The sequence below is a fragment of the Oncorhynchus keta genome, chromosome 34 (assembly GCF_023373465.1).
Source record: "Oncorhynchus keta strain PuntledgeMale-10-30-2019 chromosome 34, Oket_V2, whole genome shotgun sequence".
NCBI classification, from domain to species: Eukaryota; Metazoa; Chordata; class Actinopteri; order Salmoniformes; family Salmonidae; genus Oncorhynchus; species Oncorhynchus keta.
The window spans coordinates 71,137,771-71,151,423 of NC_068454.1; the positions used below are offsets into that span (position 1 = coordinate 71,137,771).

A 13,653-nucleotide genomic window follows, 5' to 3' on the forward strand; every position below is an offset into this window, starting at 1 on the left:
ATTATCACTGCGTATTGGTTATGCTGGAATTACCCTGCCAATGTTGTTATTCTCAGACCATTTAGAAAAAAAAACTGGTAGATGATCACACTGGTAATAGATGATTTGTTGTATTACTCGTGAAGCACTGCTAAGTGAGCATAATTTTTATTTAACCTTATTTAACTAGGCAAGTCAGTTAAGAACACATTCTTATTTACAATGACGGCCTAGGAACAGTGGGTTAACTGCCTCATGCACCAATTCATGTTGTTACTCCTATGTCCAGAGAAAGTGAAATATTCCTTGATATTAAAGGAGACAAGTTGATCGGAACACTTCGCTATACTCATTCATTGCAGCTGCAGTACTGTTTGTAGCGTTTGGAAGTAGGGAGAACGCACATTTAATGGCTTATAGCGGTTTTGAACAAAATGTTGACAGTGCTGAATAACAACTTAAACATGAACTTACACATAAAAACAGCAGCTCTTTGCTGTATCTGTTTTCTCTCTCTAGGCATGGTCTTAAAAGTTTTTAAATCTCAGTATCAACTTTGCTGTGCGTTTGATGCTTATTTTTTCCAGTCTATGGCTCGAGGAACTGTGCAGACACAGTCATCTGAGCCATCTCTTTGGCCAGCTGTAGGCCTATAGATGCACTTGAGTTGTTCTCTAGGCCTGCCGGGTAAGCGGAGTTCTACCTTCAGACGCATGAAATGGTTAAACATGGGAACACTTTGCCTTCCCGGTGCTAGGGCAACAGCGCAAAACAAAAAATTGGAACGCAAGGCTTTATCGTTGGGTTTTTTACAGAAATGTTTGGTGATCGACTAGGAATTCCTTGGAGATCGACTGTTTGGTGACCACTGATTTAGTATATGTTACGTTTCATATGGTATGTATTAATTTGTTGATGTCCATCATCCAGTTCGTATGTTACCAATTGAAAAATGTACAATATGTTAAAAATTTGCAAAACATATATGTTACAAATTCCAATTTGTTGTGGCTAACGTCAGCTAGGTGGCTAACGCTAATGTTAACTAGCTAACTAAGGTTTTGAGAAGGGTTAGGGTTGGGGGAAGGGTTAGCTAACATGCTAAGTAGTTTCTAAGTTGCTAATTACCTCAAATGTAAAAATGGTCCATAATGATATTCGAACTCGCAACCTTTGGGGTGTTAGACGTTCACATGATCCTCCCACCCATTTCAACCGACTGACCAACCTACTTTTGTTTTTGCCATAAGAAACCTTCTATGTAAGCATACCAAACTAAACATAACATACTAATTTTAGTGTTCTGGATATACGTATACTATGTTACATTGAGTCTATGAGAACAGTCTGCAATGATAGACTCTCTCTGGTGTCTGGGTGTGTGGAATGATTGAGGTAGCCAGATGCCAACTGAATGGCTGTTTTACTATTGTTTCAGGATTCTGATTCCAGCCTATAATTGAGGATTCTAGGAAGGAATACTTTCCCCTCAATTAATTACTGGGCATCTGGTGAATTTAAACTAGTAAAGATGGATTTTCAAGTGCATGGAGCAAAAACATATCATAGTTTTTGTGCTTCTCTACTCTTATTACAAGAGCAGGTTTGTAGTTAATATTTTCAAATAGAGTAACAGATTATTTTAGGGCCTTGAAGTTTGTTTCGGAATTAGGTTATTCCACATTTTAATACATGTCGGTCTCAGAGCATCAATGTCACAAGTATTTATCGTCAAAAGCAAGAAATATGAATACTGGTGATGTGAGCTTGTAGATACTGATATTCTTTGCTGCAGTCAGCATGTGGTCTTGGAGCTATTATCACTGAACAAGCTGATCTGATACTGTATTTCTACTACAGTAATATGAGGTGATCTGTAGACTAGCCATAAAGAATACCATCATACCCTGCTATACAGGACATCGCATTTGACATTGATGAAACAGTTACACTTAACTCTGAAGAATAAGCATTCATAACCTATTTATTAAAGTATTTCATTATATTAAAAAACATAAAAGCATTTATATTAATTTATTAAGCATTTATAATGTATTATTCATGTAAGATATTATAAAGTGAATACACGCACTTCCACATTGTCTTCTGTTGATGAGTATTTACATAAAGCAGAATCAACAATTGTCTGTACCACAGCTTTCAAATTATAACGTGGAGGAGAAAGGTTTAAAACACCCACTACACAGTCTTCCACTCCACAATAAGAAGCAAGTGACCCTAGATAGATAATCAATAGGTAGAATAGGGTGTCGAATAGGGATTATATTTCAATCTTATTCTATTTTCCAGTGTGGACAATAAATATGAAAAAGCCTGTTCATTGGGCAATTGGACCCAAACCAGTGCCCAATAACCCCCCCAAAAATGAGTGGGGGTGAGCAATAAAAATAAAAATTCAAACATGAGGGGGGCATCCTTTCAGTCACTGGAGCTGGGTTCACACGAATCATACACTGTGGTCTGTTCGCTTAGCTTAGCTCATTGCAAGTGTACGAGACACTGAAGACCAGCTACTCTTGGCAGGCAGGACGAGATGCCTTTACCCTTTGAACCTTCACACTGGGCTGTTCCAAACAATCCACATCGAGAGGTTGAGAGAGTCTGACTGTTGCTGTCTGTCGACCAGGGGGTCTGCTAGCTCTACTGTGCCTTGGATGGGGCAGCAGCAGTAGGACCAGGAGGCTCCAGGGCAGGCCAGTGGCAGTCTGTGAGGGCATCATACAGCTCCTCACTCTCCTCCATGTACTGCCTGTTGGCTGCCACCACATCCAGTGCCACCATGGGGTCTGCAGGAGGCACACACACAAGGCACACAGACAAAGGGGCACAGCACGAGAGCCATGAAGATCAGACAGACTGGGCAGTTTGTAGGCTATACTCCTGGCCTGGGTTCAATACATTATGTCAAATAGTGTCAAATACTTAAGCCGCTTTTTTGTATAATGAGAAATGAAAGAAAACAGAGCACTCACACTCCAATCCATCATCTTCAGTCTCCCCATAACCCTAAAACAAAGAGACAGATCTTTCCTCACAACATAGTACCGCTTATTTATATGTAAAGAGCGATAGAGTGGAGGGGGTGGGAGAACACACCTGATTGCTATAGTCATAGTGGTTGTAGTTGTAACCTCCGTAGCTGCCCGTGTTCTGGTCATAGCCCCAGTTGGAGTAGTAGTCAGGGTACTGTTGGTAGCACTGGCTGTTGTTGTATGAGTATGGCTGATTGTACCCATTGTCTGAGTAACCACCTCTGTTTATACAGGAAAGAAAACCTTTATGAATAAACATAATATTTATTCAAAATCAATATGCTATTTATAATGGGTAATGAATGAAAAGCGTGGATTATTTGGGATATTTCCTACATCCGTGATGGGAGACAACTTGAACATACCAGACGAATGGAGTAAAAGTGCCTTCTTTCATCTACACACAACTACCTTCTCTACTGTATGAAATGAGGCTCTGTTAGTCCCTGGACAAAGTAAGTTCAGAGGCATGCAGTACATACCTGTTCTCTCCTTGTCTTCCGTACGTGGCGCGGTTTAGTTTGAACCTCTTCGGCTGGAGAGAAGAGAGTTTTGCTCAGAATGGATTATTCCAGACGTTATTTATCTCTAATAAAGTTCATGGGTATATCAAGAGTTCACCATATACCCTATACATATCCAATCTTCTCACAGAGTGCCTGAGATAGGTGAAGGAGGTATGGGTCGATTCGAGATTGGAAATCAATATGGAATCATTAAGTGCTGTGTGTGTGTGGCCCTGTACCGGTGTGGCTCCAGGGAGAGGCTTTCCGTTGACTTTCCTGAGACACCTCTCAGCAGTGGCCTCGTCCGCCAGCTCAACAAAGCAATAGCCTGCCGCACCCCTAGACAAGGTGAAGAAGGACCAAAACACATACATGTACGTGTCTTGTTTGTGCAATTTCTTCTGTTGTTGAATAGTGATAGTAATATACAGTTACTAGACATTCCCAAAGACAAAAAAAAAGTATATCAGTCATTACCCTTCTATTGCAGTAGCCTAATGTTCTCCCGTCTTACCAGTTCATTTTGTTCCGGATGATTCTCACCCCCACCACAAGCTCTCCCATGGTGGCGAATGCACGAGAGATGAACTTCTCGTCCATGTAAGGCTCTAACTACAGGGGATGAGAGAAAAACACTAAGTTGAACAGAAAACATCTACTCTAGGTAGCTACTGTAAGTTACCTACACCCTGTAACTTAATGTAGCTAGCTAGCTACATTCAACTGAACATATTCTCAGACTTTCAGGGTCACTGACTTGGTGGTCTTTATCACCTGGAAATGACAGGCTTCATGAGACTAGAGGGTTCTTTAGGGCTTGTCAGTGAGCAAGAACTAGTTAACGTTGGCCAAATAATGAAAATGCCTGAGGGTGCATCTATTAGCTAACGAGCTAGTTGCTCGCATGGTGGTAGCACTGAGGGTTGGTAACACTAGCTATCCTAAAGTGGGAGTCACACAAGAGCTAGGATATGCTAATGCTAGTTTTCTATGCATGCAACGTTATTATAATAACATATCAGGACTTACATTACCCATCCATAAGCAACTCATTTTGTTTACAATTTCAGATCACCAACGTAAGTGGAGCTTCATAACACACCGTGGTAAATCTACAGACTGCCATCTAGACTAGAGGATTTGTGGCTGGTGGTTGGGGGTGTGCCGTTCACTGTTGCATTATGGGATAGTAAAAGTCCTCCACATTGCGTCACATTTCTTAAAACGTTTTGGTGATCTTGGTGCGTTCAAGACAACTGGGAACTCTGAAATATAGCGGCAATCATCTTCAAGTTGGAAAGTCAGAGTTCAAGCAAGGGACCCGAGTTCCCGGCTTGGAATTCCGAGTTGGATGACGATTCAAAACGATTTTTCTCAGGCGGAGCTGGTTCCCAGGTGTTTTGAACTTACTGAAGTCGGATACCTCCAGTTGGTTTGAACGCGGCGTAACTGCTGCGAAGGAGTCATTGGAAAGGTCGTGCCAGACAGAAATGTAGCTTGTCCACATGACAAAAACGTGGGTCACTAAAACGTTTTAAAATATGATGTGGTTACTTCAAGTATGTGCCTTTTGGATTCCGGGGTTAGATTTTACTGTAGCATGATAACGTGCGCGTTCTGTTGAATAACATCTGAAGAATTAAGTAGGAGATGTTAACTTCTAGCTAAATTCACAGAATAACTAGCTAATAACTAGCTAAACATGCGTCCTGTTGCTTCAAATCAAGAGACGGCTGCAACAGGACTTCCTGCTCCTGCTTCTTCTGGATCCCCTGGAAGTAGCACACCTTTATCCATAACTGGACATATCCAGCAAGTCTACAGCCATGTCAAAATAGAGAATTTGGTTGCAGGACTCAGTGGAGGAGTCGTGTCAACACTGGTGCTGCACCCTCTTGACCTAGTCAAAATCAGATTTGCAGGTAACGTATTGGTCAATGTGTGGTTATAAAACTCTTAGTTACAAGGTGTTTATTTGTCCGGACTGAAAACGATTTGCAGCAGCTAGCTAACTTTTACATTTGACAGGTGTACGATTGGGAACCTGCAAATGATGCAATCAGCACATGGTAATAACATAGGAGTAGCTAGCTACCTGGCTACTTGAATGGACAGTTGATGTTCTGTTGACTCTGACAGTGTATGTTTTCCCCTGCCTTGTCTTTTTCCTGCAGTGAGTGATGGACTGGACTTGAGACCTAAATATAATGGCATTATCCATTGTTTGAAATATGTGTGGCAGCAGGAGGGGGTCCGAGGACTCTACCAAGGAGTCACCCCAAACATCTGGGGTGCTGGGGCATCATGGGGACTCTACTTTTTCTTGTATGTATAACCAGAAGAAGTAAAACTGGTCTACTTTCTCTGGGATAATAACTTTACAATATTACGCTAGATGACATATGACAGCATGCAAGCATCAGCTGACATGTATTTTTTATTTCAGTAGTCAATCCCAGGTTGATGTTTTTTATTTCAAGGCGACAATATTGTAGAATAATAGTGAAGACATCAAAACTATGAAATAACACACATGAAATCATGTAGTAACCAAACAAGTGTTAAACAATCAAAATATATTTTATATTTGAGATTCTTCAAAGTAGCCACCCTTTGCCTTGATGACAGCCTTGCACACTCTTGTCATTCTCTCAACCACCTTCATGAGGTAGTCACCTGGAATGAATTTCAATTAACAAGTGTGCCTTGTTAAAAGTTAAGTTGTGGAATTTCTTTCCTTCTTAATGCGTTTAAGCCAATCAGTTGTGTTGTGACAAGTTAGGGGTATACAGAAGGTAAAAGACCAAGACCAAGTGCATATTATAGCAAGACCAGCTCAAATAAGCAAAGCGAAAGAACAGTCCATCATTACTTTAAGTCATGAAGGTCAGTGAATCCTGATAATGGCAAGAACTTTGAAAGTTTCTTCAAGTGCAGTCGCAAAAACCATCAAGTGCTATGATGAAACCCAGAATTACCTCTACTGCAGAGGAAAAGTTAATTAGCGTTAACTGCACCTCCGATTGCAACCCAAATAATATGTGCTTCACACAGTTCAAGTAACAGGCACATCTCAACATCCACTATTCAGAGGAGACTGCATGAATCAGGCCTTAATGGTAGAATTGCTGCAAAGAAACGACTGCTAAAGGACACCAATAATAAGAAGAGACTTGCTTGGGCCAAGAAACACGAGCAATGGACATTAGACCGGTGGAAATCTGTCCTTTGGTCTGGAGTCCAATTTGGATATTTTTGGTTCCAACCGCCGTCCGTATCTTTGTGAGACGCAGAGTAGGTGAACGGATGATCTCCGCATGTGGTTCCCACCGTGATTCATGTAGGGAGAGGTGTTATGTTGTGGGGGTGCTTTGCTGGTGACACTGATTTGTTTAGAATTCAAGGCACACGTAACCAGCATGGCTACCACAGCATTCTGCAGCGATACGCCATCCCATCTGGTTTGCGCATAGTGGGACTATTATTTGTTTTTCAACAGTACAATGACCCAACACACCTCCAGGCTGTTTAAGGGCTATTTGACTGAGAAGGAGAGTGATGGAGTGCTGCATCAGATGACCTGGCCTCCACAATCACCCGACCTCAACCCAGTTGAGATTGTTTGGGATGAGTTGGACTGCAGAGTTATGGAAAAGCAGCCAACAAGTGCTCCCCATATTTTGGAACTCCTTCAAGACTGTTGGAAAAGCATTCCTCGTGAAGTTGGTTGAGAGAATCCCAAAAGTGTGCAAAGCTGTCATCAAGGCAAAGGGTGGCTAATTTGAAGAATCTCAAAGCTAAAATATATTTTGAATTGTTCAACACTGTTTTTGGTTACTACAGTACATGATTCCATATGTGTTATTTCATAGTTTTGATGTATTCACTATTATTATATAATTTAAAAAAATTGTAGGTGTGTCCAAACTTTTGACTGGTACAATATATATTTTGAATAATACCATATTTGAGTACTAACAGTCAAATAATAGCTAGACAGTCAGGGAGAATCTATTTTATTTAAAAAAACATCGCATTCAGGGCACATGCCTATTGATGAAGTGAGTAGGTGTGCCCAAACGTTTGTACTGTGTATATATAGCATGCTTTCTATCTGATTTTGGTTGTTTAAGTTGACACTGAAACAGTTTTTCTGTTCTGAAAATGCCTGCCTAAGAATTTCCTATACAGCAAAATCCCCGTAATTATCTCCAATGACTGTAATTTCCTCCATATTAAAGTGGTAGATCGAGACTTCCCCAGAGTCGGTTGAACAGGAACAGTTCGTGTAGACTAACGGTTCGTGTAGACTTTAAGTCATTACGCTAACTAGTTGGCATTGGCTTGTGAAACTACCTCTAACTTCCTTCATACTGGACACAGAGACATAAAAATTGTATCCACGATGGTATTCTGTTTCAATTAGCGATATTCATAATATAATTATTTTTCACATGAACACCCCCCAAAATGGAAGATATCCTGTAGCCCAGTTTGAAACTCCGTGATCTATCCAATCAAATATGAACTCATAACTTAACATGACTGTTGACAATAGCACTTTTAAATAGCAATGGTAACTTAGGGATTTGTCTATTGAAGTGTGCAATTAATTTTCTGTACTGTCTGTGTTAACTTCCCCCACAGTTACAATGCCATCAAGGCGTATACTAAGGAAGGGCGTCAGTCTGAACTGAGTGCCACAGAACACCTGCTGTCAGCCGCCCAAGCAGGTTAGTACTGCCTTTGTCTAGACCCCAGGGACACACACACTGATGGTGGCGTGAGGTCAATACAATGTCTATAACCACAACTTCGAAGGTCAACACTGTTTGATCTATCCGCATAGGACCAGTGTGGCTCGGTCCATGCTTTCATTCCAATCAAACAGTTACCGTTACACAGCTAAATAAACATATCATAGTCTGCTCCTCTAGTCCAGACTTTGATTAGTTGAATCAAACTGACTGGTTGGAACAAAATATTTGACTCTGACTAAGGAAAAAGTACATATGTATACAGTTACTGGTCAATTTGCTGACATTTTATTATTTTTCTGGCTATATACAGTCATGTGATTTACCCTAATCATGTTAGAGAGTTCAGTGGAATAAACTAATCCACTGCACTCACTGCCAGACAATGGTAAAGGGAAGAAAGACACTGACTGCTCTGTGTTGTGTTCTACCAACCTCAAGTGACTTGAATTCAACTAAATGAGATAGGGATGTCTTCACCAGCTCCATGCGTCACAGGCTCCATGTAGTGTAGCGTAGAGCTTGTAGTTTGGTTTAATTCATGTGTGTGTGTGATAGCTCAGAAACTCACCTCTATTTCCTCCGTCTCCAGGTGTATTGACTCTCACCCTAACCAACCCTATCTGGGTGACTAAGACTCGCCTGGTGCTGCAGTATAACGCTGATCCCACCAGGAAACAGTACAAAGGGATGATAGATGCACTGGTGAAGATCTACCGGAATGAGGGGATACCTGGACTGTACAGGGTGAGGCTCAATATAACCCAGGTTTTGTCATCTGTATGTATGATGGCTGTATCCTGAATAGAGCTTATTTGGACTCTTGTCTGCTTAGAAGTCAAGTTCAGGTCCAGTGAATGTGCAGGACATGTGAATGGTGTCATATGTAGACATGTTTTCTCCTTATGATCCCTCACAGCCTAAAATTAGGCAATGTACCATGAAACTTCAATTAAATTCTGAGTCTCAAATAGCTGTCCTTTTTAATAGCTGGGCATCGGCAGACATTTCAGCAAGTAAACGCCTGTTTCAAATAAACACTGGGTCTAAATGAATTGTTTACGAGGTTACCATAGACAAAGCTCTGATATTCCCACAATCAACATTTTTTATTTAATTCTGTCATTGTTGGCGCCACCAAAAAGAAAACACGAGATCAAATGGAGCTCTCCATGGAGCTGATGGCCGAAATTGGGGTGTATGATTTGGCAGTCTTGTCTTTGCAAGTCTGATCTACAATGGCTTTGTTATTATAATGTTTATACTGGTCATACTGGTCACAATAATCAGTGTGGTAGTCTTTTCAACTTTTCATTGTGCAAAGGTTGTGTGCATTAACGAAATAGCCTCCTGGCTCAAGTGGAAACCTGTCTCTAATAAGCACAGATTGAGTTCAGTGATTAAAGAAAATAAACAGCCCTGCTATTAAATATGCACTATGCAGAAATTGCTCCACCATTTCCTGGTTGCTCAAATATCGAATAGTTGGCCTCATTTCATTTTACAAGCAAGTATAGTGTAGTGTAGAGAATCATTGTACCATCTAAACCGCTGTGAAACATCTTTTCCATACCCAAACATATTGTTTTTTCAGATGGTGTACAAAACCGGTGTACAAAACCAAAAGTTAAAGAGGCAAAAACAAAACTTAAGAACCAGAATCATAGAAATCGCCACATAGAACAGATCTACCACTTCTTAGACTTTCTTTCAATGAGTGACATACCTATAACTCACATTTCTATGTGAATTTGGTTGGTTTACCCAAAAGGTTAAAAGGGTGCAGCCTTTATTGAAGTTTTACGTATGTACTGTAGTTGCATAAGATTTGAATGCATGTTTTATATACTACCACTAGGGGGCAGTACCTCCATTTTTCATTTTAGCAATTTAGCACACTCTTATCCAGAGGGACATGCATTTAGTGCATTCATCTTAATTAAGATAGCTAGGTGAGACAACCACATTTCACAGTCATTGGTGGAAAAAGTACCCAATTATTAAAGATACATTAATAGGAAACGACTCAAGCAAAAGTGAAAATCACCCATTAAAATACTACTTGAGTAAAATTCTAAGTTTCTGGTTTAAAATATACTTAAGTATCAAAGTAAATGTAATTGCTAAAATATACTTGAGTATCAAAAGTAAAAGTATAAATTATTTCAAATTCCTTATATTAAGCAAACCAGGCGGCACCAAACCAGTACAGATACCCCCAAAAACTACTTAAGTTGTACTTTAAAGTATTTTCACTTAACTACTTTACACAGCTGTTCACAGTCATGGTAATAAGTACATTTTTTCCTCAATAAAGTAGTTATCAGCAAAGTCAGTGTTAGTAGGAGTAGATCATGCACATGGCAGGGCTGATCAATGACCGTCCTCTAGGGCTAAAACACTTCGGATTGTCATCTTCTCCGAACAAGGGACTAATTCAGATCTGGGACACCAGGAAGTGTTTCGGACCTCCAGGACCGGAATTGGAACAGCCTGGGTAGTCAATAGGATAAATTGTCTTTCAAGATATTAGTGTTTTTATATCAGCTGTAATTATTTTTCAATATTATAAATACCATGATCATATCAATTGGATTTGGAAGATAATATATAACATTTAATTTCAAAGTGTATTTGTCAGGTACAGATAAATGACCCCTGTGTTTAATCCTCCAGGGGTATGTTCCTGGTTTATTTGTCAGGTACAGATAATGACCCCTGTGTTTAATCCTCCAGGGGTATGTTCCTGGTTTATTTGTCAGGTACAGATAATGACCCCAGTGTTTAATCCTCCAGGGGTATGTTCCTGGTTTATTTGTCAGGTACAGATAATGACCCCAATGTTTAATCCTCCAGGGGTATGTTCCTGGTTTATTTGTCAGGTACAGATAATGACCCCAGTGTTTAATCCTCCAGGGGTATGTTCCTGGTTTATTTGTCAGGTACAGATAATGACCCCAGTGTTTAATCCTCCAGGGGTATGTTCCTGGTTTATTTGTCAGGTACAGATAATGACCCCAGTGTTTAATCCTCCAGGGGTATGTTCCTGGTTTATTTGTCAGGTACAGATAATGACCCCAGTGTTTAATCCTCCAGGGGTATGTTCCTGGTTTATTTGTCAGGTACAGATAATGACCCCAGTGTTTAATCCTCCAGGGGTATGTTCCTGGTTTATTTGTCAGGTACAGATAATGACCCCAGTGTTTAATCCTCCAGGGGTATGTTCCTGGTTTATTTGTCAGGTACAGATAATGACCCCAGTGTTTAATCCTCCAGGGGTATGTTCCTGGTTTATTTGTCAGGTACAGATAATGACCCCAGTGTTTAATCCTCCAGGGGTATGTTCCTGGTTTATTTGGCACATCACACGGGGCATTGCAGTTCATGGCCTATGAGGAGTTGAAGAGAGACTACAACAAATACAAGAAAATGCCTTCAGAAGCTAAACTGGTGAGTGCAGACTGCAGAGTGAGGAAACATTAAGACTTCTATAACCACACCTAGTTTGAATGACTCAAACATATGGGGAATAAACCTTTAAAGTACTTATAAAGAAAACCCACATCTAAGTGTTGCAGGATTTCTGGAAGAATTACCGTAATGCTTATTAAAGAAGTGACTCTCAGGCATCATTCCTCCAACCTCTCTGTCTTTCCCACTCTCTCCGTCTGACCAGAATGCATTGGAATACATCACAATGGCAGCTCTATCCAAAATATTTGCTGTGGCTACCACATACCCTTACCAGGTGGTGCGGGCTCGCCTGCAGGACCAGCATAATAAGTACAATGGAGTCCTGGATGTGGTCCAGAGGACATGGAGGTAGGCCAAAACCACACTGTTGGTTTACTGTACATACAGAGAAAACAGCTAGTTTTAGGTTAACTAGCCAAAACTTGGTATAATTGACTATTAAGTGTGCATATAACCATGTTCATGGGATTTGGTAACATAACAGTGTGAAGCAACAAAGATCTGCAGCTTCAAACTCTGACTACAGAGAGCCACAAGAAATCTTGCCTATACCAATGCTGCCATTTCAATCCGTTTTTTTCCCTCCCACATAGTGACTACTGTGTTTATTTTGGCCCCTCCTCCACAGAAATGAGGGAGCTGTAGGGTTCTATAAAGGCATGGTGCCCAACCTGATCCGTGTCACCCCAGCCTGCTGTATCACCTTCGTGGTCTATGAGAACGTGTCTCGCTTCCTGATGGGCCAGAAGTGAGGAGGACTACAGCCATGGAAGGACCACAAATAGGAAGGGACTCAGACAGTGTATGTGGTGCTAGATAAGATAAGCCATGAACTGAAGTCTCCAGAACTGTCACAGCAGGTAACTGGACAACTGAAGTCTCCAGAACTGTCACAGCAGGTAACTGGACAACTGAAGTCTCCAGAACTGTCACAGCAGGTAACTGGACAACAGGAGCAGACATATCCCCTGTATACACCTCTGGCAGCCGAGTCAAAACAACCATAAAGGAACACCTAAAGCATGTGGTGGAATTAGATCTTATTACCACTATGAAAAACCAGGATTCGCGTCTATCGTATACATTTGAGGTTTGGCATTCTCAGAGACATGATGTTGACAATGCTGGTAATTAAAGACTGGTCTCTGTCTCTTGGATGCATCACAGAAGAACAGACCTCACTGGAGGTACTAATGTACCCCCAATTTGTTTTAATTTAACTTATTGGCATCATACTGTAGTGCATGTAAACCTTCATGTTGATTATGTCATAGGAAATGATCACAGAGACTGATTGCACAGTTCAACATCTTTGAAATATTGTTAATTTCAGAAGTATTCAGCTGAAATATCAGGTATGAATTGGCATTAGTCCATTTCTTTCAGGTAAAATATTCTATTCAAGTTTCAACCTTTATGTTGCTTTTGTATTTGTTAAGCTTTTTGTTGTTTCAGATTCAATTTTACAGCTGTTCTGTGTTCACGTGTCATTTGGAAAAGGGGATCAGCACATGCATTTCTTTATGATTTTACCTGGTCATACAAATATCATGCCCTGACCTTTGAGAGACTTTTTATTTCTATATTTGGTTAGGTCAGGGTGTGATTTGGGTGGGCATTCTAGTTTTTCTATTTCTTTGTTGGCTGGGTATGGTTCCCAATCAGGCAGCTGTCTATCGTTCGCTCTGATTGGAGATCATACTTAGGCAGCCTTTTTTCTACCTTTAGTTTGTGGGATCTTGATTTTTGTATAGTTGCTGTGTAGCCTGCAGAACTTTATGTTCATTTTGTATTTAGTTGTTTTTCGGTGTTCATTTGAATAAAAGTAATATGTTCGCCTACTACACAGCACCTTGGTCTCCTCATTCAAACGAGGAGCGTAAC

General features: G+C 40.5%; 2 protein-coding genes across 4 annotated transcripts; one reads left to right on the top strand and one right to left on the bottom strand.

The window, feature by feature from the left end:
* Positions 1-1,936: 1,936 nt before the first annotated feature.
* On the bottom strand, positions 1,937-4,738 carry LOC127915205 (tRNA selenocysteine 1-associated protein 1-like). Of its 2 annotated transcripts, none has more exons than XM_052494612.1 (7): positions 4,641-4,738; positions 4,053-4,150; positions 3,778-3,877; positions 3,515-3,567; positions 3,097-3,253; positions 2,973-3,006; positions 1,937-2,786 (listed from the first exon to the last, which is right to left on the bottom strand). In XM_052494612.1, the coding sequence occupies exons 1-7, from the start codon at positions 4,662-4,664 to the stop codon at positions 2,641-2,643; spliced, it is 612 nt and encodes a 203-aa protein (XP_052350572.1). In that variant the 5' UTR covers positions 4,665-4,738; the 3' UTR covers positions 1,937-2,640. The 2 variants fall into 2 exon arrangements, with proteins under 2 accessions (XP_052350572.1, XP_052350571.1); XM_052494611.1 differs by having other exon boundaries at positions 4,568-4,736.
* A 61-nt stretch (positions 4,739-4,799) lies between these two features.
* Positions 4,800-13,613, top strand: LOC118367785 (mitochondrial folate transporter/carrier-like). 2 transcript variants are annotated; one of them, XR_008090560.1, is made up of 8 exons: positions 4,800-5,460; positions 5,713-5,863; positions 8,186-8,271; positions 8,888-9,042; positions 11,632-11,745; positions 11,972-12,117; positions 12,398-12,629; positions 12,669-13,613. XR_008090560.1 is itself a non-coding variant. In XM_052494610.1 (7 exons), exons 1-7 carry the CDS (start codon positions 5,241-5,243, stop codon positions 12,519-12,521), a joined length of 996 nt encoding a protein of 331 aa, XP_052350570.1. In that variant the 5' UTR covers positions 4,800-5,240; the 3' UTR covers positions 12,522-13,613. The 2 variants fall into 2 exon arrangements, 1 of the variants encoding a protein (XP_052350570.1); XM_052494610.1 differs by having other exon boundaries at positions 12,398-13,613.
* Positions 13,614-13,653: the final 40 nt, after the last annotated feature.

Coding starts and splice junctions, on each gene's coding strand:
- LOC118367785 (XM_052494610.1), top strand. CDS start 5,241: ATGCGTCCTGTTGCTTCAAATCAAGAGACGGCTGCAACAGGACTTCCT. Junction 5,461..5,712: donor AGTCAAAATCAGATTTGCAG/GTAACGTATTGG, acceptor TTTTTCCTGCAG/TGAGTGATGGACTGGACTTG. Junction 5,864..8,185: donor TGGGGACTCTACTTTTTCTT/GTATGTATAACC, acceptor CTTCCCCCACAG/TTACAATGCCATCAAGGCGT.
- LOC127915205 (XM_052494612.1), bottom strand. CDS start 4,664: ATGGCAGTCTGTAGATTTACCACG. Junction 3,254..3,514: donor GGAAGACAAGGAGAGAACAG/GTATGTACTGCA, acceptor CTGTATAAACAG/AGGTGGTTACTCAGACAATG. Junction 2,787..2,972: donor TGAAGATGATGGATTGGAGT/GTGAGTGCTCTG, acceptor TGCCTCCTGCAG/ACCCCATGGTGGCACTGGAT.